Source organism: Populus alba, chromosome 5 (assembly GCF_005239225.2).
Source record: "Populus alba chromosome 5, ASM523922v2, whole genome shotgun sequence".
Lineage (NCBI taxonomy): Eukaryota > Viridiplantae > Streptophyta > Magnoliopsida > Malpighiales > Salicaceae > Populus > Populus alba.
Window position 1 is genome coordinate 5,242,748 of NC_133288.1, and position 25,039 is coordinate 5,267,786.

Genomic DNA, 25,039 nt, shown 5'->3' on the forward strand with positions numbered 1-25,039 from the left:
CGTATTAGTGAAACAAATTTTAATTTTAAAAAGTTAATTTTCTTTCTTTTTAGCTATTTAACTAGAGAAATGAGAAAGGAACTTGTATGGAAACAATTACGAGAGAAGTGGCTGAAATAGCACTTCTAAGTGAAATAACTTATTATTTTTAATATGAATGAATTTTATTTGACGATAAAAATTTAAAAATAATATTTTTTTTTAATCTTGAAAAAAAAAAAATATCAAACTCTTTTTAAAGATCTTCCATTCCTTTCATTTTGTTTTTTTAGTTGATGGTGGGGTATTTTAAAGTTAGATTTTATGGTATTTTAGAAATGTTCTTACGCACATATAGAGGTTAAAAAATTAGATTTTTAATTATAGTTTTTAGACCCCATCCAAAGCTTGGGTTCCGGGTTTTAACCGAGTCATCCGGATCAATTCTTTTAAAAAAAATTAAAACGATATTATTTTAGTAAAAAAAAAAAAAACCTAAGTCAACAGATTGCAACTAATTTTTAACCGTGTCTTATCGGGTTAACCAGATCGCGGGGTTACACCAGGTTTTTCCTTCCTTTATTTTTTCTTTAACCTGACCTAGTTCTAATCTCGGGTCGGCCGGGTCCCGTGTCGACCTATCGTGCCGGGTTTTAAAACAATATGTTCACACCGGGTTTTATAGTATTTTAGAAAGGTTCTTAGGCAGGTAAAAAAATTAGATTTTTAATTTAAAAAACTTTTTAGTATATATATTACCAGGTTACATCAAATTTTTTATTTTTTTTTTTTTTTTTCAATCCAACCTGATTAGAGTCTCGGGTAGATCCACCGGGCCGGGTTTCAAAATTATATTTTCAACCCGAAAAACTCTTTTTCTTTTTTTTTTCCTTACAACAACTATATATATATATTTTTTATTCTTACAACAACTAGGCTGAAATTTGGAGTGTTATCCGGTCGACATGTGTTGTGTGCCTTTTTTTCAAACAATTTTTTTTTTTTTTTAACTAAAATCATTTTTGGCGTCATTCATCAAGTGTGGCAGTGGATAATGAGGTCCTGGTCTCTTGAGGCTTTCGCCTCCGCAGGTATGATCCTGCTATTGTTGTTTTCCAAATTTTATTAAAGGCCCAGGTGTGTTGGGCTGAATTGAAAAGTGATTGAAAGTTTTGATCTTTCGTTTATTGAGAGGAGGATCGGCAATAGTTTTTTGGTTGTCTAAAGCAGGAGTGTTTTATCTCACATATTTTGGGTCTTGAAGAAAGCCCAACAAAATAAAAAGTTTAGAATTTTGGTTAATTTCTTTCTTTTTCATGATTTAATTTATTCAGCTGAGAGCCAAGCGGTTTTATTAGTTTTACTTGGTTATTATAAATTTTAAAGAATTTTAATGTATCATTCACAGAAGTTAGCAGGCTTTGGAAAACACTATAGACTCCAACTCGTAAACAATGTTCATTGAAATAGTATAAAGAAGGTTTTGCCCTTCGCACCCATAATGGTGTATTAGAAATTATTGAATTGATCAGAAATAAATAAGTTTTTTTATATTTTAAAAGTAATGTAAAATAATCAAAATATTTTTAAAAGCAAAAAGTTTAAAATCAGCTTCAAAGGATAATTTAATGCTTTTCATAATGATTTTTTTTTATAATTATTATGTTAAATAAAAGGCACTTCGGTATTTGATTAGACATAAAAAACAATTAATAAATAAATAACACAAAGTAAAACAACTACAATGCTCTTGAGAGTCAAAAAATTAAAATTGGCTTTAAGTGATTTTTTAATCTTATCACAAAAAGTTTCTTTTTCTTTTTCTTTTTTTTGTATTATTAGGCTAGCTTAGAGACAATTAAAGGTGTATGCGTTGTGCGTGTGGCATGTGTCAACATATTGGAGGTGTTCACACCCACGTACGTCTTTCCAAGTCTAATAATACCATTATATTGTTGTCATTGAAAGTGCCACAACATTTTCATATCTTTTGAGTGATGCATGTCAATGTTGGGTTGATTATTATTGATGGGCCTCTATTTTCCTTTTTTTTTTCTTTTTCTTTCATTCTCTAAAATGATAGTTTAATCCTATTTATTATTGGTATTTCAAATTCAATTTTTATTTTTTTAGAAATTAACTTTCTATAAAAACTACTTTCCAAGGTAAAATTACTTTCAAGCAAATAAAATGGACCTAGATTTGAGGGCAAAAATGAAAAAGAAAAAGAGAAAAGTCCCCTATTATGGTGAATGATCTCTCCAAATTCCAAGCTGCCTTTTCAGGTGGGCTTTTCCACAGAGAACTCTCACAAAATGGCTAACAGAGCCAGTGCCACCATCATTAATAAGTAATAAAACTTGGCAAGAGCTAGGGTTTCGATTCTTTAGAAAGAGGGCATAAAAGGTCAGTGCTCGGGGGACGAGAGATTTCATTATTTTAACTCCTAAAAGACAAAGAAAAACCACCTCCTTAGGGTTGGTCGAGAGGAGCCAAATGCTACCACCACACGTGCCATGCTGTAGGAAGGACAGACTTCCCTGTGAACTTATTCCAATAACACGAGGACATGCTTGATTGGCTAGGCCTTTTCTGGTTTCGCTTTTTTAGATAAACAGCAAGTTGATAAGCAAAGCCAAACGAGCTAGCTTAAGCTAGCAATTGCGTATGATTTAATGATTTTATTCACCAACACAATGATTGACCTATTATTCCGAAACCATGGTTGTTTGAAAACAATACTGAAAAAAACTAAAACTCATGCAACAATTACTGTAGCTTTTTTTTTTTTTTTTTTTTTTTTTTTTACGGTAGTTCCAGACTCATCAACACTTTCATTTAGAACAATAAAATTATGACTTTGCTCTTCTTGACCACGAAAACATGTGGAGTAATAAGATATTTTTAATTTTTTATATAGTAAAATGATTAAAATATCTTTTAAAATTAAAAAAAAAAAAGAGCAGTGGCTATTTTATTTTTTTTCCTTTCAATGGCACAATAAAATGGTTTCATTGCTTTTAATATCAAATTTTCTTAAGCTTGCATGTGGGGCTTATTGGTTTTTTCACTATGTTTTTTTTTTTTTTTTTGTAATTTTCGAGTTGAATCAAGACAATTTGATATTTTAACATTTTCCCTTTCAATAACATAGCAAGATGACTTCATACCCCTAAAATCAAATTTTCTTAAGCTTGCATTATGGGGTTCTTTGGCCTTTTCATCATGTTTTATGTAATTTTCAAGTTATATAAAGGCAATATGGTATTTTATCAAAGATAAAATATTATTTAATATTAAAAAGGCAGATAACACATGTTGTTCAAGCAACCGCTCATGGTTGTGTCTATATTTTTTGGTTTTGAATTAACATGTACATTATCATAATTATGGTTTAATTTAATATTAAATGCTATATTTTTTTTTATTTTTTTATATTAAATTATTTTATCTCATGACCGTGGCTATAAATTTTATGAATCATTATAAGTCAACTTATTTTTCATCATCTAAATTACATATCTATCATAATCTATCATAGTATCTGGGGTTCATGAAATGTAATGCGGTAGCATGCCTGGTATCTTGTATAATTCGTACTGTATGGATGGACATCACGGGACGGAACATTTTCTAGCAAGTTGACTGGCAAGCTGCATGTGAAGTGGTCAGCCCTCAGCCGTGACGTTTCGTAACAAGGATTTTGGTAGACGTGTAGTAGCTAGGTGCATGGGTACAGGTGGAATTATCTAACCCATTCAAAGCCCCTTGAGAACACATAGTTAAACAGGCACTCTACTGTCCTCTTCCCGACACCTTCTCTCATCATTTCAGTTCCTGTCTCGGCGATGCCAAAGCAACCGTGTGTAGACGTGCGTGGCTGAGGATTAGGCTCGATTTTAAGAACTCTTTCCAAATTACACAAGACGAGACAAACTTAAATCAAATCTAGCCTTTAATCACGTTCAATAATTCAGAAAACAAACAGTCCAGCAGATCAGGGTTCTAATATCGGTGCCGTAATCCCTCTTAAATTTCAGTCCTCATAATGACGAGGGTTTAATAATTGATTACGCTTAATTGATGGGACTTCATTTTTTTTTATTTTTCTTTTTGCCCGCCGCTGAAAGCTTCTTTTGTACGGCTGCGGATTTTCTCTGCAAGAAGGCGCCGCGTGATATGATAATTAAAATTAAAAATAAGAATTGCAAGAAGGTAGTGTGCATCCACTGTTGCCCTTTCAAGGACAAAAATCCTTGATTGTTCGGTCACTAGAGGTGGCCTAGGCGGCTGAAGACTATCGTAGCAGGCAACGCGCTGTTCATTGTCTTAGAAAAACTCCATGGGCTACGCGCGCGGGCTTTTACTTGAATGACCGACATTTATTTTTAAAGGTTAGGCACACGAGCTTCCACTTCTTGTTTATATATATATATATATATATATATATATTATATATATATATATATATATATATATATATATATATATATATATATATAAAATAAAATCTTGTTTTATTTAGATAAGTGATTTAAGTGATATTCAAGAAATCATTCAAACTTTTTTGTTGTAATATATGCACCTTTTTTGAATAATTATATAGGAAACTAATATAAATAATCTTTTTTTTAAACTGTACATGAATAGTCGATGGTAATGTATATTTTTGTTATTTTCTTAATTTTGATTTTTTATATTGTTTTCTTAAATTAATTATCCTTTTACTTTTCATAACGTCACATAAGAATATCGAAACATAATATTTTTTTTTCTTTATTAAAATTATTACGGGTGTTTATTTTAGTAGCCACAAAGTTAAATAATCTATTTTTTGAGAATGAAATGAACTGGTGGCACTGTGCGAGGAAAAAAAAATCTAAAAGAAGTGCTTTTAAAAAGGAAAACTAAAACAAGATCATTAACGCCAAGTTTCTAAAGAAACGACAGAAAAAACCAAAGCTATCTCTATCAAAGTATCAATCAGTTATTAATTAGTATATAAATATGTATAATAAAATATTTAACTTCTGTTTTAATCATGTACGAATTATGATGATAATTAGCAATGTGAACACCCCCAAGACAAGTTGACGAATATTATGTTGCTTTGCTGTGGTTATATATAATTTGAAGGAGTAGGGCTTGGAAAAGCTAACAAAAAGTTTTACATCTTTCCAATGATTCACACTAATGATATGAAATCGATTCACACTGATAATATATATTGCATTGTGGTTATTTTTAGAGTAATTTTTATTTAAAAATATATTAAAATAATTTTTTTTATTTTTAAAAAGTTATTTTTAACTTTAACATATTAAAAAATATATAAAAATATTTTCAACTAAAATATTATATATTTTTAAAAAATATCATTTAGAATAAATAAAATTCTAAACAACACGATTTTCAAAGCGAATAAAGTTGAAGTACAGTAAGGTTGTAATAATTAAAATATTCATTGTCTTGCAAATTGGAATGTTTGTCTTAATTATAATTCCCCCACCAAAGTATCCTTTATTTATTGCTCTCATTTCCTTAACATCAGGTGCTCTCTCTCTCTCTCTCTCCTATTCTTCATTGCTTTTTATAAATTTTATTTAATACAAAATTCAGTGTGATTCTTTTGTTTGAGAATTGATGTCCACTTCCTTTTAATTATAAGTAGTGGTATTAATTACTTCTTTTTAACAAGAATTTGCTGAAGATGATCAATAGATGTAAGTGGTGTTGGGATAAAAAAAAAAATGATAGGTACAGTTAGAGGCGGTATAAGTGTAGGAGAGGATAATGTATCTTGAGCTAATATTTGTTTAAACTTGTTAAAAGGAAAAATATTTTCATGAAACCAAAAATAATGAACAATGTAAATACAATTAGATGACAAATTAAGATATTAATGTCTAAATGAGAGCTACTATAGCTTAGAAAAACTTAAGAAGATTAACGAAAATCTAACTTGTAAGCATTATACGTACGTAACTTATATTTTTTAAGGGTTATTGAGTGTTTGAGGGTATTTTAACTTATATTTTTTGGAGTGTTTCACTTGAAAAACAAATATTAAATTAATATATTTTTAGTGTTTTTTGATGATTTTAATATATATATTAATATCAAAAATAAAAATTATATCATTTTAATATATTTTTATACAAAAAATATTTTTAAAAAATACTCTACGTTACCAAACAAACATTTAGAAGGCCAGGAGAAATTAAAGTAACAGCAGGATGAAGTACATAAAGTTTGCGCAAAACTCGACCAAAGAGAAATCCAGTGTGAAAGAACACAAACTGGCCTGAGATTAATCCACAAAAATGTTAAAAGAGAACACATTCGACAGTGAAGTGTGAACTTCATATTATATCAAGACGTAGACTAGAAAAGATTCAAATTAATCAAGGGGCCAGGGGGCAAAAATAATCATAAAGAAAGAGACTCATGACAAAAATAGTCATATACAGTAAATCATTATTGTAGGAATTATTTGATGACCAAAGCATTCATTCTCTTGCGATGTTTCCAATATATGCTTGTTTTCTTTTCTTTTTGAGAATCGATCAAGGAAAGTTTTAACATTTTGCTGCGATCAGAAACATGAATATGCCCTAAGCTATCAGTTCTGTCTCTCTATATCAATAAATAATTACTAATGATATATAATATTTAATGTACATGTCCACACAAATAATTAGAGTTAGCTAGCAGACTGATTGATTCTTACATATAATGTCTCATTACGCTTAAAACTATTATTATAAAACATGGCTAGATGTACCACGCACGTATAAACAAACTCCAATGTCTTATTACAGCTTAAAATTCGTGGAAATTAGCTAATATATATAGGTACACCAGAATCCAAGGCGTGCTAGCTATGCTATGGCTTGAATGGCCTGCCTATCAACTAATTTTGTATATCATAGAATAATTAACCCTGCATGAAACAAGTAATTAACCCGCAGTTTCATCTCTTTAAAGAATTAAACCGCGGCTTTTACTAATACCGGTTTGAAAACACAATATTCTATAGCCATTTGGTTAAATCATACACGAATCGTTAAAGAATCTCGTTCATGGAAGTGATGGAAGGTTAAACTTTACTGGGAAAACAGTACTTGACAAAATATTGAGGGATCTCGAAGAAGAGAGGGTGCATGCATGGGAGCTATATCATGTTTAAAATTGATATTGTTATATGATCAGGACTCTCCATCTTTGTAAAAGCACAACTTCCTCATATATATAGGCTTAGCCTATGATGTAGAGGGCGTTTGATATTGCGTTTTAAAAGTATTTTATAAAAAAATTAAAAAATTAATATATTTTTGATGTTTTTAAATTATCTTAATGTGCTGATCTCAAAAATAATTTTTTAAAAATAAAAAAATATTATTAATATATTTTTATAAATAAAATATATTTTAAAAATTAATCATATTCACATTCATAAACACACTAGTAATAAGTGAGAAAAAACATACCTATCAATTGCTTAATTAATGGGCAACCAACACGACTGGTGTTACTTCCATTCCAAGGAAAAGAAAATTATTAACATATTAACGACAAATTAAATAGTCGTCACGATATGAATTTGTTTCATGTGATTTGATATTAACGTAACAACCATATACTACAGTAGTTTTGATCACAGAATCTAGCTTAATTATATTCGTACAATTTAAATACTAGCCAGAGAAAATATGGCGAGACGTTATGCATATGAGACACTGCCCAAGAAATGCCCTAGAGGATTTTAAAAAAGGGATAATTAATGCCACTTATAGAGATCAACTAGAAAATTCCTAATCATTATTCAATGAATCTCACATACATATAATAATACAAATGATATTAAATATATTCAGACCTGCCCATTAAATCAATACGAAACGAATGATATAAATAGCGAATAATAACTTATACTACTTTCGGGTAGCATGAACTCTTCATACTCCAGCATGTATCAGTAATAATTATTTGCTTTCTACATTTTAATTAGAGAATATATTTTTTTTGTCTAAAAAATCTACTTTTTTATTGTAAAGAGTATTTTGACTTTTCAAAATTATTTATGCATGTTGCGATGAATATTGTCTAGCACATGATGTACATGAAGGAATTATTGTTTTTTTTTTTTTTTAAGGGGCAAAGCGAAAACAGGATAATGTTAGAAGACTACACACACGCGTATATTTTCCTGAAAATCAACCTCAAATTCGTGGACTTCATCCTAATTAAGTTCAATTTAAATTTGAAAATCAACTTCAAAACATGACGTTTTCACTCCGCTGTTATTCTATGTTACATTTGTATCTTATGATTTGTGGACATCATCCCAAGATAAAAACAACATGAATACCTTCTACCTCTCTTGAACAAATTTTGGAGAGTAATTAAAGCAAAACGACAAAAATTTAATTGTGAAGTAATTTAAAACTAAAATAATTAAAGGTTGAAAGAAATACTATTTGTTTACTTATGTTTTTTGCTTAGGCAGCTCATTTGCCTTCTTCTCTGTTTTATAATAACAATAAACAATTATCAGCTTCTCTTACATCTCATTTTGCTTTGTCTTTTGCCTATTTTTTCCTCTATTTATAATAATAATAATAATAATAATATGATGAGGATGAGGATAACACCTATATCTAAAACGGTGAAAATTAAAAGACTAACAAAAATCAAGAGAAAATCAAAATCATCCATAAATATGCTCTCTCAGTATTATATTAACACTTGTGGAAAAAATAAGATAAAAAAGAACATCTCTCTTTTCATCACAACATACAACTTCGCTCACGCAACTTGCTGTAAAGGAATTATTAATATATATATATATATATATATATATATATATATATATATATATATATATATTATTTTTTTAACTTAGCTTGTGTTAGGTACGAGAGGTTAAAAACTCAAATGTTAAGAATGAAGTTTTGAGAGTGTAAAAAGTATTAAGATAGTAAGTATTAATTAAGTATATAGATTAATTTAAATTTTAAAATATAATAAAAAATGATGTAATATGGACCTATATATAAATAAATGATGAAACTAATTAATAGGGGGACTCATGCTCCAATTAAATAGAGGGTAAGTAAGTGAAGGGTAACACTTAACCTCACTTCTGTGGTTAAATGTTAACCTCATTTCCCCCCCTTCTCAACTATCATGTACCAAACATGGAAAAAAATAATCATAATTGTTTCTTTCCTTATATATATATATATATATATATATATATAGGAATAAATTAAACATGGATCCAATTTTTAAAAATATATTAAAGGCTATAATTCACAATAATATAATAGATGATTGTCCCACATGAATTTAGACTGTCCGTTGTACACTATTATTAACAATCTCTTCCTTCAATTTTCGACACAAATTCCCTACATGAACTAATCACGTATTGATGAAGTAAGTTATTTGTTTGTATTTTATTATTATTCTAGAAGCCCATTAAAGAGAAATGATTTATTAATTACTATTTTTTATGCAAACTTTAACATGAAGGGATTGACATTGACATCTAAATTGTTCTACAATATCTAAAATGAAGAAAGAAAAAGGGTGACTAGACATCCATGAGATGAAGACAATAATAATTTGAACTTAAAAAATAGGTTGTTGGGAAGAATTATCAAGAGATATTTTTTGAAGAAATTATTTATTTTCTTAATTATTTATTCTATTGAGTTTAGAAAATAAAATATTGTGCTTGAAAATTTTATTCTTTCTATTTACTTTAGGGATTATTAGGATAGCTTCATAATTATTTATTAGAATTTTCGCTCTACAAGATAGACTTGGAAGAAATATAAATAAAGTTGTTTAACTTATATTTTAATAAATTATTTGATGATAAATATTTAATAATAAAGTTTTAAATTAGAATTTTTGTATGAATTTTATATTGCTTATATTGCTCTTTCTTCTTTCATCTGCATCAATTACTCATTAAACTAATAAACTTTGATTAATTAGAATCTTAATACCATACATAATCTATAGATGTTACTAACTACAAATTATGATACATGGTGTGAAGCCACCCATGAAAATAAGAAATTAATAAAAAAAAATAGATTATTAATATAATAGTAACAATATATTGATAATATGTATTTCTATTTATCAGTTTTCCAAATAATTTTAAATTTCTGAATGGTTGGTGCATACTTTCGGTTGTTAATCAATTAAGCAAAAAAAGTCGATTTAAGTTTTTTCAATGTAACAGTAAAGATAATTTGTAGATAAGAAAGGGACAGATTTATAATAATGTTAATTATCTTTTTATTAAGGACTACTTGCATTTGATGAATATATATGATGAAAAGAAATGTGGTCTCTTATCACTTCAATTAATCTTTGAGTTTCCTCAATAATTCTTGTTCTCTCAATTATATTTTGGGTAATGTAATCACTGATGAAATTACAAATAAAAAATAAGCTAAACAAAAAAATATTAAATGTTTTATTCTGTTAATATTTCTATAAATGAATATGATATTTCATTGACAAAAACAAATCATTTGTAATTTAATCAATGATTTTTTTAATATTATCAAATATTTAATTTCATTGACGATTAAATAATGATAATGATATTTCCAGTAATTATATTTTAACTCTTTAAAATATATTGATGAACTTAATCCGTTGGTAAAACCATTAGTAAATTTAGTAAAAAATATATATATTTTTTTAAAAAATCTAATAAACTGAGTAAAAAATAATTAAAAAATAAAAATAAAATATTTATTATAAATTTTAAAATTTATCATCCAAATACAATTAATCTAAAATTTGTCGGTACTTGGAAGGCACAACTGAAATCCAAAACAAAATCAAGGGTAACAAATCTTTCCAGTAAAAAAGACTTCCAAGTTCTAACTTCAGATTGGTGAGTGAAAGAGAATCATATCTCAAGCACAACATACAAAAACCGTCATGCAACTTGCTGTCGCAAATGCATATTGGTAGACAAGGCCTGAATATTTTTTTTCCTTACAAAAGAAAACACTGAACTGTGTGACGACCACCATAATTGGAAGAGAGCCACAAACTTATTGTTCTTTCAAATTATTAGTGATCTGTCGGGATTGAACAAAATAGGCTAAAGAACCACTTGAGCCTCTCAAGTTGTTTTGTTCTTGTCTTCTTTTTCGCTCACTCGAGCCTTAAATTCCCAGGTTGAAAGAATCCTCTGTTTTCAATATTATTGTCAGTCTCTAGCTCTCATGTTACTGTAAAAGAGCGTGAGAGAGAGAAAATGGCATTAGAAACTGTTGTTTTCCAACAAGATCCCTCTAGTACTTTAGGACTAGGTGCAACATGGATCCATGGATTTGGTCTTGAAGGAGAAAAGGCTAATTACCATGAAACCCTAAACACAACAATCAGTAATATTGGATCTGATTTCCATCCAACTAATAACTGGGACACCGATAACACTTCCTCCCAAGAGATTAGCTGTGCCTGCAAGGACGGGTTCTTCACCGGAGGTAATGCTGCAGGCCGGCGAAAGAGACAGCGTCGTATAAGCATCAAAGATGAAGCGGAAGTTGCACATCAAAGGATGACTCACATTAAGGTTGAACGCAATAGGAGGAAGCAAATGAATGACTATCTTACTGTGATTCGATCCATGATGCCTCCCTCTTATGTTCAAAGGGTAAGGCCTTTTTCTCTTCTTTCTTTCCTTTTTTTCCCCTTCTTTTCATATCAATAAGATTGAATCCCTGTTCAAAAAAATATTAAGAGATATTCCGATCCACTTCATTTTGTCGGATAAACTCTTTTAAACTTAAAACTGCTTGTATGGCACCTTGTTTTAGGTTAAAATGTCTTGCTTTGCATTCACAGACGACATGAGACCTTGGGGAATTGTTTACAGCCACCAAAACCTTTTTGGTAAAATGCTTTTCTCAATGCATCCCAGCATTGAGAAACACCTGGGGATCAAGTGGTGCAAAACTTTATTTAACTTTCTGTCAAGGTTTGATGGATTTTTTTCCTTGAAAAGTATGTCTCTGGGTAAAAGATGTTGTACTTGAAGGATTTGGACTTGTCGACCCTCAACCTGGATATTCACATCATCTTCAACCTTTCTGAGGTTATTATCTCTTCATTTGATTTCATGGAATACATATAATTGATTAGTTTTTTTATTTATTAGTGCAGCCAGATCAAGCATCAATCATAGGTGGGGCCATTAACTTTGTGAAGGAGCTGGAGAAACTTACCCAATCTCTTGAAGCTCATAAGCAAGTAAATAAAGTGCAATCTGGTACAAACTCCAGTTGCTCTTCTCTCTTCTCGGATTTTTTCTCCTTTTCTCAGTATTCCACTGCCAGTTCGACTAATAAACAAAGCAACAGCAACAACTCATCACCAAGTACTGATTCAATGTTGGCTGAGAAGCGACCAATTGCCATTGCAGATGTTGAAGTGACAATGACCGAAAGGCATGCAAACCTCAAGATACTATCAAGAAGACACCCAAAACAGCTCTCGAAGATGGTGACTGGATTGCACTCTCTTGGCCTTTATACTCTTCACCTAAATGTAACAACTGTTGGTCAGATGGTGTTCTATTCTTTTAGTGTTAAGGTTAGTAATCTTTTCTTTTCCTTGCTTCTTTTGATACTTAAATTGGTTTTTGATTTTAAATGATAACCATATTTAAAGGAGGTTGTACTCTTTAACATCTACTGTTACGAGTACATTGATCAATCCAAATGAAGTATAATGATGCCAAATGATCTTTTTAGCTGAAGTAAATTGCATATATAGAATAAGTTTCTTGTTACTTTAATAAATTAGAAGTCCATGTACTAATTAAATATCGAAACTTGCATGTGTTTTGATTTTGAGGCAGGTTGAAGATGAGTGTAGATTGACTTCAGTCGAGGAAATTGCAGCAGCTGTGCATGAGATTGTGGGTAGGATCCAAGAGGATGCTATATCCAATTGCATGCCTAGCAGTGAATAGAGACTATGAGTCTCTCCTTTATCAATATCATAAACCAATAATGATTTCTATTAATTGGTTGCCTAAACCTGAAAGGGCAACCGATCATGTGTGATGTTGTTGTTTTCCACCTCACCTACAGTGGCAAGTTTAGTGGAACTTAGCTTATAGGCGGCCGTACCCTTTTGGGGGGGGGGTTATGTTCTCTAGGAGCTTTTGTGTACTATGAACTGGTTTGGATGTTGGATGCTCTTGGTTTGATTGGATCTTCTTTGGGGAGCAACATTAACTCAAAGGGGTTGCCACAGTGCCTATGTTTCTAGACCACCAAATCTGTTTTTGTATTCAAATCCATGACCGGATTGACACAGGCATTGTGCTTGTGTCCAAAACACAAGCATTCTAGACACACTAGCTACTGGTTCAAATGCCATGCAAGATTACTACCTCTTTCTGTCTATAATTAAGCTGAACATTAGGGACCTTTATGCTTGTTCTATTATCAAAAAAGAAAAAGAAAAAAGAGCTTTTTGTTTGCGTGTTGTGGCCGGGGGCTTGGGGCGGGGTGGTTGCTTAACACTAGAATACAAACAACATGAAAAAGAAAAACACAAATTAAAAGCGAAAACAGAAGAAAAAACCCGGGTCCAAGGATGCATCGTTGTGGGTCGCGGACTAATATATGCCTAAGAGTTGGAATGATGGCGCCCCTTGCTTTCTCACAGATATTCAAGTGTTCCCGTTCAGCTTTTGTTACGAAACTGGAATAATTTCCTTTTTCCTTCAACGGATGTGATTTCAGTCTCGAGTTCCTCCTCCCATATTGGACAAAAGCTGGAGATTCTTAGATTTGGAAAACAGTGTGTGTGTGTGTGTGTGTGTGTGTGTGAATTATTGGATTCCTCTTTCTGTCAAGGAAACAATTAGGTGAGAGAACTTTAGCCTGGAAACTTTGGAGTTGACGAGCTCAAATTAAGTAGTACACATCTTTTCAAATTTTCACACGTAAAATCATTACAGGCTATATGGTCTTGTTTCTGAGATTGATGTAGTTGTCATTTTTCTGCAGTATTGATGTTGTTTTCTTATTTCTGCACTTGTGCTCTGCTTTCTTTCTCTCTCTCTCCTTAATCGCTGGCTCTTTTCCTTCTTGGAGCTGTTCTTAATAACAGTTGTGCTAGCTTTGGCTTATAAAAAAAATGCCCTCTTTTAAATATGACAAAAATATGTTTCTTTTCTCTATATTGAGATGTTTTCATCATTTGTCATGCAACTTCTACAATCCTTTTAACTAGTTATAATATATTTCCAGTTTAATGTGTGTTTGATATTATAAAGCATGTATCATTTTAAAATATTTTTTTATTTAAAAATACATTAAATCTATTGAAAAAACACTAAAACACATCAATTCAATATTTTTTCAAGTAAACTATATTAAAAAAACAAAAACTTGCTTTCCAAATCTCCTTTCAGGGCTTGGAAATGCTAACAAAAGGGTTTACATCATTCCAACGATTCACACCAAAAATTAATCCCACAGTTCACAGCTGGGATTTACTTACCTGGGCAGATAAACAAATTTCCAGGCCCTTTTCGAATATATTTTATAATGTGTACTGTCTTTTAATACTTGAAGCACTTTTTCTCTGTTTTTTTTTCTGTATATATATATATATATATGGAGTACAAAGAGGGAGTTTATACCAATTGCCCGAACAAAAGCCACCACGTACATGATTTCACAACAGCATCACACACAGTAAATAGTGAATGTGAAAGTACAAGACATAACCTGAAAAGTCAAAATCAAAAGAGATTCGAATTCTTACAAGAATAAAAAACAAGTATAAAGGAAAGCTATAAAGTTGCAAAGAAAGGCTATAAAGTATAAAGTTGCAGAGTAAATAGAGCTATAAAGTCATCTGTGAGAGGTGAGGTAACAAGAGACAGGACTGCCGTGTCCATACGTGGACAGGGTTTCAAGTTCTGAATTTTAATTTTCATGGCACATTTGTCCGCACAAAAAAGTGGCATTAAAATTAATATAAATAATAATAATAATAATAATAATAATAAAAGCTAACGTGAATTCACTGTATCTCTAAATAATAATAATAATAATAATAAAAGAAGCTAACGTGAATTCACTGTATCTCTAATCTTATATTGCTATTCATCATAGTAGTATAACTATTATTTTATTTTTTAATAAAAGTTGATAAATTTGCTATTAGAATAATCCAATTTTATCTACATGTTCAAATAGCCGTTATGAGATTGGCTAGAGACAATTTAGTTTTTCAACATTTTAAAAGCATGGTGTGAAATTATGTTGTCCTTTAAAGTAAAATGTGTTAAAAAGTTGATTATGTATAATTAGGTCATTTTATATTTTTTGTAAGCAAGTGGAAAGGCTACACTTACAAGTAAAAATTTTCAAAATTATAACCGGGAGTATTTTTTTTATTTCAAATTATTTTTTTAATAATTAACAAGTTGGCTTGAAAGCAATTTGTTTTTTTTCATAACATAAATATTATTCTTTTTTAAAAAAATAGTTGGTCATTTCAAATCCAAAAGCTACCTTCCACGATGGTTTTGAAAGTGCTTTGCCATGATCTTTCCGGTGATGTTGTATGTGTACATTACATATATTGGTTGGTTCGAGTGAATATTTTTCTTCTTCTCTTTTTTTTTTATTGCTAAAATATAAAGGTATTATTTTATTTTTTTTTCTTATTCAATTTAGTCCTTATTTTTTATTGCTATTCATTTTTTAATCTTTTTCTTATTAATTTTTTTCCTTCAATTTCATTTTTTTTATTTAGTTTTATTTTATTTTTATATGAAATTTGATCCTTATTATTTTTTTTTTTTTTTTTCTAATTAAATTTTATTTTTTATTTTATTCCTTAATATTTGATTTCAAAATATTCTATATATCAAATTTACCTCTGTCTAGTAAAATACTATATACATTGTCCGTACTATTAAGATTGCCAAAGAAAAAGTTATTTTGTTCAAATGATGCGTTCTTTAGAATTTGATATCTGCAAAATTATATGACCAAAAAAATATATATATTCTTGTCCAACGGTGAAGACAAAAAGGGGAGAAAATCATCTGATCAGTTGAAATGTTGCGTGGTGTGGAGACCACACTCCGACCCAGCAACCTGTAGAACTTAAAAGTTAAAAGACGCTGAAGATAATTACAAGGAGGGTGAAATCAACTTGTTAAATTTTAGATTTTTTTTTTAAATTATTAGTTTGAATCTTATAAATTTTATGATTATTAAATATTTATATAATTATTAATTTTAAAATCCCATAAAATTAATCAAAATACACGCAAACTGACCTGAATATCCACGTAAATAAATAAAAAATACCTAAGATTAATATTATACATTATCCAATGCACCTAGAAAAATACTGTTTTTATTGCTTATTTATGTGCATTTGTCTAAGTTCACGGTGCACAGCACTGTTTAATGAACAGTTTTGTTTTTTTTTTTGGTTATTAAACTCTTTTTTTTTAGATCTCATCCGTGCATGTTATATTAATATTATTTTGTATGTTGATATTTTCTTTTCTTTGTATATTCTTGTAAATTCCAGAATTTTTAATGAAATTCCAAAATTGAATAAAAGACCAATCAAAAGAAACATGATTTAAATCTATAGTATACCAAACAAGGGAGAGAAAAGAAAAGGAATTTGATTTGTCACTTTTTAATAACAAAAAAATTGATTTTAATGTCATTTTACCGAGAGAAGTGTTAGCAAAGTGTTTTGAGCTTTCATTTTATTAAAAAAAAGTAGATTGAGGTTTAAAACGATTTTTTCATTCTATTTAATTTTGGGTTTTTGACCTTGAAGGGTGTTTTAGCAGTGGGTTTAATGTGATTTTGAGAATGTTTATTACGTTTTTTCAAGTTGAAAAAAAATATTAAAAATAAGTTTTTAAAATCTAAAAACTCAGAACATGATTTTTTATCAACTAGAGGTGGTTGAAATCTAAACTAGCAGATATCATATCATTTATTTTTTATAAATAAAGCTAACAGTGTACCTGTTACCCTTAAAAAAAAAAATCAGGCTGTCATGCTTGACTTTTTTTATTGGACCAAGCACAGGCCCATACACCTAGCCTTTTTCTATAGCCCTTTAATCTTCTATTTTTTATCTAAAAAAGTGTTTTTTTTTAGATTTTAATTAAAATACACTATAAAAAATAATTAAAATAATATTAATTTTTTTTTCAATTTATTTCATAGTTCTTATATAATATGTTAGGTTTTTATGGTAATATTAGCAATTAAGTTTTTAATTATTATATACATAATATAATATGTAAAAACAAAACTAAAAACATGCTCATGAATATTCAATGAAAATATATATATTTTATTTTTAATATGATTTTATCGCATTTAATTATTTTTTTTCCTTCAATCACACACAAAATATTGTGTAATTTTAATAATTTTTATTAAAACTTGATTATGAGATCATGAAAAGTTAAGGGTGAAAAGGTAAATTAAATATATTTTGAAATAAGAGAATGGTGCTAAGGATTTAGTGGAATAATTAATACCATACATGGTATAATAAAACAAGAAATTTTTATTTTTAGTGTAAAATCACCATTTAACCAATTTTACGTTATCAAGAATAACTTTTTATCTGACTGCCGAACAAAAAATTAAAAGGGCTTATTAAAGGTAAAATGATAAATTGAACTTAAAGATGGAAAAGTTAGCCTCTTCTTCTTTCTTAAATTGAAAAAACAAACTAAAAATAAAGAAGAGAGAGAAAAGAATTGTGAAAGCTAAACACTAAAATTCATTGAGAGAAAAATAAATATTAGGTAAGGTTTATGAGTTATAGGTAATGTGAAAACCAACCAATCCATCAAGAAAAGATTTAAGAAGAAACTAGGTGAGAGAGGAGTAGAAAATGAGGGCTATAACTCATGGTAAAGAGGAAAAAAGAGTGGAAAAAACTTTTACCGGTTAGCTTTTAAAGTTTATTTTATTGTCGGGTAAGAAGTTCTAAGCTTAATTTAAACAATTTTGAATGAAAAAAAATGTATTTAATATATAATTTTTAGATTTTTTAATTAGGGTTCTTAAGAGAAATTTTAGGAAAACTATGAAATGAATATATTTCAATGTAATTGTGAAGAAATAGGCTATAGATGATGAGATTATGATTAAATTTAAAATAGGTAGAAGGATAAAGATTTGAATAAGCTAAAAACTGGTCTACTCAAGTAAAAAAAAAAAATGCATTGATTCCCTTCCCAAAGAGAATGAAGAAATGTATGGAGAATAATAGAGGAAATGATGCCTTGAATGCCTCGAATAAGATTGCCTTGAGCAACAACTTGTGGCTGTGTTTCTAGTTTAATTCCAAGACCATTAGACCATTTATTATAGAAGTATAGTGTTATTCATACTTTATCATTTATTTTGGAGAATAAAATAGCCTCATTAAATATGTGTCTTAATTACTCTTTTATTTTAACTTCCAAAACACTTCCTTTAAATATTCCTTATATTTAATGTAAAATATCCTTTGCTATGTCTTAAGACTTTTATTTTATTTTAACTCATTCATAAAATTTCAACATCTACAAAGTCAACGTTAAATTTATAAGAAAAATATTTTACATTGACTTATATATTTGAAAATAAAGTCATAAATATTTGGGCATAATGTACTATTTTTATTGTGTATTTTTTTAGAATATAAAGAAGTTGCATTTTAAAATTAATTACATTTAACATTTAATAAAAGAAAAGAAATACATTAAATAAGTCTATTTTAGCCTTTAAAATAACTAAAGGAGAAAGAATAACAAAAAATGGAGGGAGAATGACACCATCCTTTGAAGAAAACTTTAGATAGACTTGAAAAGTAATACTAATTAATGCTTAAAATAATTAAATAAATAATTTTAGAAATACACATGGACTCTTGTATTAATGGTTTTCACTTCTCACAGTTGGATCCAATATAAGATTAATATCCGACAATTTATAAAGTCTTTGATATATATATATATATATATATATTATTATTTTCATTAAATAAAAAGATTTTTTTTTTATTTCGAAGGGAAATTTAACAAGATTATCTTTTTTTTTTTTTAACCTTTTGGTTTCAAACCTTAGACCAGCATTTAGAGAAATTTATTGAACTTCTCTCTAGAAGCACGTGCCGATTTAAGGGTGCCCTTTAAAAATCTCTTGAGAAGGACATATTTAATCTTGATTGATATATTTTACTGTTGAATAAAGAAAAAAAACCCTTCTAGGTATTTCATGTAAAGAGTTGGTTGCAAAATCATGGTTGGTTTATTTATTTAAAAATTAGTTTTTAATTTAATTTTTACTTAAACCCCCCCTCACAATCTCTATAAACCAATCTATCAACTCAAAATAACAAAAACAATTAATAAAAAATACAAAATCAAATAAATTTTTTTTCTCAACCTCAATTTACTTTTTCTAACAATATAAAATGTAAATAACATCTCAATGAAGCTCCTCTTATTAAAAGTAACATGTTGATTCTATGAATGATCAAAATATTATTAATTGATAACTTTTTTTTTTATATATATAATTATGTTTTTACGAGTCCCTTTTCTCTATCAAACTCTATTTTTAAAAAATAACTAAAATAAAGTTTTGGATTAAAATAAAAAGTATCAAACTAAAGGACCAATAATTAAAAAAAAAAGTGTCAAAATAAAAGGACCAAAAATAATATGCCAAACTTTGGAGGAAAAAATGTTAAAAAAGCAACTCCATAAACAGTGAGCGAAAAAATATCTGATTCCCCCCTAAATCTCAATTTTAATTTTTTACTAGCACCAAAAACTTTTTTTTTTTTTTTGCAAAATCAATTATTGGGCTAACTTTAGAATAGTTTTTAAACACAGTGATAACCGAATAAAAAAAAATCACTAAACCTAATTCCTTGAAAATGAATCATGGAAGGACATAATTGAAAAAAAAAACATTTGATAACAAAAAAAGGGTACCAGATCAAGAAAATTCTATGGTTTTGGATTCAATTGATGTTTTTTTTTTCTTATTTTGAAACTCAATTAATTGAGAATAAATATACAGGCTAAGGACTAAATTGGATGCCGCTTATGAGGTATGTTCTTTCCATGTTAAGATTCTACAATCAATTTTTTTCTTTGAAAGGTACGTTGGATCTTAGATTACACACTACACGAGGTAGGCTTCCTGCATCACATAACAACCACAGATCTTAGATTACACAATATGAGGCATTTATTTCTGCATTATATAATAGCCAAATAAATTAAAATGATTTAAACCTGATTAAAAAAAGCTACACCACTAGATTTTTCAACTTGATGTTATTTTTTCGTGTTTGGTTAATAGAGGAAATTGAGGTTGAAACTCAATTTTTTTTTTTGTTAAAATTGAGTGCCCTCGTCGTTAACCAACACCAAACCAGACCAGACCAGACCGATCATTCAACTAGAGGACTGATGAACCAGACACCTAACTGGTCCGGATCTGACACGAGTGAAGCTACTGCCAACATGCTTGAGGCTATGTAACAAGACTAAGTCCTCCAAATCTTGAAAGACTCCTTCGCTGTTTCGATAAAGAGAGAAACTAATTCGCCTAAGCACACAAAGAACAGAAAGCAAGTAACAAAAGCCTAGAAAGAAAGTTGTTTAAGAACCCAGAATGGAAGCTTCCAAAAACCAAAAAGGCTTCCAGGAACGGAGCTTCCAAAAACTTGACCAGCAGGAATCTGACTGCCAAAACCACAAGAACAACAGCAAACATGCATGTAGTTACACAACTACTTCATCTCAGATGAAGACTTCCTAGTGTCCTTAATTATACAAGACTTCACTTTTATGGTTTTACATACTTGTTAACTCAGTGCGAAATTAAAACAAGATATGCATATTTCACATATGTCTAGGCTCCTTGATTCTGCAAATCAGAACTGTGCCTTAGAAAGAGCGGATCGTGTTCTGGCTTCTGCTACATCTGGATGGCAAGGATTTCCCACTAGTTGAAAAAGATCTTTTCATTGAAATAGGCCCTTTCTGTAGTGAACGCCCTCTTGAAGAAGTTTTCATTAGCTTGTGAAAGCCCAAGTTTCCACTACTTCCTCGCTTGGCAACGATCTTCGTTTTCGGTTGCTTTGGTTGGACTAATAGACTGTCTGAGTTTGCATGACACTTACCAGGAACAACATTAGCCACCACATTATAAACCGCTGAAGCGGCAGAGAAATCCAATGACACAGACCTCCTCAGAGTTTGCATTTCTGACCCTACCACCACCAGCTTCTTGTCCACTAAATCACTTCGTATCCGAGGATTCCTGGAAATAGAGTGGTTCGAACAAGAGCTTGAATTTCCAGCACTTGTATTATCTTCAATTGGCAATCCGCAGATTGTTTCTTCTCCATTTCTCACCTCACTGCTTCCTTCTTCTCCTGCCTGGCTACTGCTTCGGAGTCCAGTAGGACTGCTATTCTCAGAAATTTCCATCTGTGGTTCTTCCCTTGAACTCATATCACTCGTAGAAGGCACCGGTAGAGCAACTTGAGCAACAAAATTATCGGATACTATAGGGGAACGACAGAGAGGGCAGTTCTTGTGTCTTCTTAACCACGTATCAATACAAGGTGTGTGAAAAGCATGGCTACACTTTGGTAATAGTCTCAGACTCTCATCTTCTTGAAATTCACTCAAGCAAACGGAGCAGTCAGTACCATCGATCAGCCCTTCATCTTTCTTGTACTTGAAGACTGTAATTGAATCGATCACAGATTGTTGGAGACCGAAGAAGTTGATGTACCATATGTGGCGGTTGTTTTCTGGTCCTTGATCGTCATCAAGAAAAGCTTCTTGGGTACCAAAAACTACTGGTAGACTTCTCGACCTTCTGGAATTTATTCGCCTGTTGTAGTAAAGTCTTGAAACTATGCATAGGATGCCCAGAAGAAGTGAACCACCAAACACACAGGCCATGATGATCGTGCTGGTTTTGCTGACATGGTTTTGATTCAGATCTTCAGGAAGTGGAGGAGAAAATATCGTTGGTTGTTTTGGTGGAAGATCAGGATGTTTGCCACTTATTTCCAAACGGGTCTTATAATTTGCAATTGAGCTCTTCTTTGAGCTTAGTAGTTCTCTGCGATAAAACTCCATTTTTTCACAGAAACAGGACAGAAGACTCAGGAAACAGGGGATAGATATGCATCTGCATCTTAGGTGTGTGTAAAATAAGTAAGAAGAGATTGGCGTAGTTGATTGACTCCTATAATGTATGGTATTGAATTAGGCAGTGTTTGTTTTTCAGGAAAAAAGGATTGAATTTTATTTTTTTAAAATTACCACAATTAAACGCACATCACTAATAATGGAGTCTTGTGGTTCCATTACACCAGTAATCTGACACTTTTCGCTTTCCATCACAGAGGCATTTACTCGGTCTGTAGTTGCCCGAGTAGAAGTCAACGGATCTTTCAAGTCATTTACGCGTAAACTTTAATCATGGGGCTAGATTCAATGGGCTCAACGAGGGTGATTTCTCTAATATATAGTTCGGCCCAGAATTCTGTAGATGAGCAAACTCTGTTTTATAAGAAAAACTTTAAGGAGCCTAAAAAATAAAAGTTTAACTTCAAAAAAATATTGCAAACTTCCATGTAGATAAATAGGCTGTAAAATGTTATGTAATGTGCATAGAACACACAAGAGAACTCGTATAATATTTTTTTTATTAAGAGTTAATAAAGATTGAGATTTTTACTTTAATACTTTTTCATTTTTCTATTTGTTTAATTGTGTTAATTCCACTTGTTTTCAAAGTAAAAGAATGGACAAATAAGCTTAATAGATAGATGTAATTCAATTGGTCAGACTCTAAATTTACTCTTTTAAAAATTATCAATTCAAGTTTTACAAAACTTAGAGCTACTAGATGCTTATATAGTTGTTAACTTCAGAGCCCGTGAAATTAATTAAGGTACGTATAAACTGGTTTGAGCATATATTAATAATTAAAAATAAATAAATGAGTAAAATAACTAGCTTGTAACTTGTAAACAAACATGAGTTAATTGAAAAGGAAATACTAAGTTTATCGAAGCTTGTGTATGAAATTTGTTCTGTAAAATAGTATTTATTAAATATTATCATAATGCAATTATTAAACTTTATTTATTATTGAATTGTGTTAAAACAAAGAATAAAAGTAATTATTCAAAAGAGTTCATTATATTAAATAATTGTTATTTTATATGATAATGTTTTTGGGTGTATATATACAATAAATCGTAAGAAAAAACACATGAATTGATTATGAGCAAGTCCCTTGGAGCACCCGTTACCCGAATCCTGTTTCAATTGGTATTATTTTAAAAATAAATTAATTTTATATCTTCCTCTATATTTTTTAACTAAACACCTCCTTTTCTTTTATGTAGCTGTGTCTTCGAACCACAATGCAACCTCAAGTGTGCAAGTAAATGTCTTGAAATAGTAAACGAAACATGTATAAAGACATGAGCAAGAACTTTTCAAGAACTTTTACTTTGTTATTAATTGTGAAATTTTTTTATAAGAAAACCATGGATCCAAGCTAAATATTTTTTTTGTTTTTATGAGCAATTAAATAATTACACAATTCATACAAATTTTAAAAGACCTAGCTACCTTTAACTAATTTCATAAGCTTTATAAATATAGTTAAAAGACAATAATAACCTCGAGTTTAAATCACTAGATTTTCTTCAAGAGAGTAAAAATATAATTTTATTATTTTAATATATAATAAATCATGCATTGTATACAATATTAACTTTTTATACATGTATTAGGTTTTTTATTTTATTTTATTAGTGTTATAAGACAAAAAATTACATGTAGAAGAAATAGAAAAATATTTATTTTAAAAGAAAAAAATATAAAATAAAATAGTTATAGACGAATTTATATATATCTTTAATGTTTCTATCTTAAAATAATAAACAAACACTATCTTAAAATATATAAAATGTAACGTACAGTTTTTATTAACGTAGAAAAATGGTTAGATATTCTAGATAACTTCATTTCTTACGTCTCACTTAATCCACCTGTCGCCTACGTATTCCTTCACCAACCCCTTGTTTCTTTCTTTCACGTCTTGTATTGCCATTTCTTTAAAAAATTCTCATCATCTCTAAGCAAAATAGTCTAAGAAATGGCTGGATGGCCGGCAACAAACAACCAGAAGATGGATTCTAGAGCTATGAAAGAGAATGATACGTGGTTGGTTCCCTTGCTTTCTCCAAATTCTGGTACTGACTTATTGCAGAATTGTGATCTGCCTCCACCATTGAAGGTTTTTTCTTGGTCAGATAGGACTGTCATGTCATCGATGAACAGAGGTTTTAGCACGACGAGAAGGGAACATGATCGTGATGATTTTGACATGTGTAGTGGTTTTGGTGGTGAGAATTATGAGAAGTTGGAGCTTCTGAAGGCATTAAGGTTGTCACAGACAAGAGCAAGGGAAGCTGAGAGGAAGGCTGCAAGTTTGGTTAAGGAGAGGGATTGTGTTGCCAATGCTTTGTTGCATGAGTCCTTTCAGTTATTTGTTTATCGCCAATGGGTGAGGCTGCTTGAGTTTCAGGTTTTGAAGGCACAAACACAACATCAACAGCAAGAAAAGAAATGGTGTTGTGGTTGTGGTAGATCAAAGGAGGCGGAAGACCACGAAGAAGAAGAGGCTCCTTGTGATGGGAGCAGGGAGTCTTGGATTTGTGTGGCTCTGACATTTTGTATGGGCATTGTTGGTTTAGGACTTGCATTTGGTTGCTGTTATTTCTTATGAGATCTTCCTTGTTTATCTGTCTCAACTTCTGAGAGCTTGTTGAAAAATTACTGGAAACATTTTGTAAATTAGATGATGGAGAAGGATATGTGTATATATAAATAAGCTCGTTGAAGAACACATTTTACACGGTGTTGCCTAAAAAACTCTTGAGCATCCAA

At 30.0% G+C, this 25,039-nt stretch overlaps 3 protein-coding genes across 5 annotated transcripts; 2 read left to right on the forward strand and 1 right to left on the reverse strand.

Annotated features, from left to right (window-relative positions):
- Positions 1 to 10,916: 10,916 nt before the first annotated feature.
- LOC118031139 (transcription factor bHLH99) lies at positions 10,917 to 14,074 on the forward strand. 3 transcript variants are annotated; one of them, XM_035035472.2, is made up of 4 exons: positions 10,917 to 11,677; positions 12,187 to 12,292; positions 12,446 to 12,615; positions 12,884 to 14,074. In XM_035035472.2, the coding sequence occupies exons 1-4, from the start codon at positions 11,276 to 11,278 to the stop codon at positions 12,995 to 12,997; spliced, it is 792 nt and encodes a 263-aa protein (XP_034891363.1). In that variant the 5' UTR covers positions 10,917 to 11,275; the 3' UTR covers positions 12,998 to 14,074. The 3 variants fall into 3 exon arrangements, with proteins under 3 accessions (XP_034891363.1, XP_073265285.1, XP_034891353.1); XM_073409184.1 differs by having other exon boundaries at positions 10,922 to 11,677; positions 12,187 to 12,615; positions 12,880 to 14,074; XM_035035462.2 differs by having other exon boundaries at positions 10,924 to 11,677; positions 12,187 to 12,615.
- Positions 14,075 to 20,675: 6,601 nt separating this feature from the next.
- On the reverse strand, positions 20,676 to 22,415 carry LOC118031149 (uncharacterized). Its single transcript, XM_073409007.1, has one exon. The coding sequence runs from the start codon at positions 22,205 to 22,207 to the stop codon at positions 20,999 to 21,001; it is 1,209 nt and encodes a 402-aa protein (XP_073265108.1). The 5' UTR covers positions 22,208 to 22,415; the 3' UTR covers positions 20,676 to 20,998.
- Positions 22,416 to 24,245: 1,830 nt separating this feature from the next.
- On the forward strand, positions 24,246 to 24,878 carry LOC118031971 (uncharacterized). Its single transcript, XM_035036522.1, has one exon. It carries the CDS (start codon positions 24,246 to 24,248, stop codon positions 24,876 to 24,878), a length of 633 nt encoding a protein of 210 aa, XP_034892413.1.
- The last annotated feature ends 161 nt before the right edge of the window (positions 24,879 to 25,039 follow it).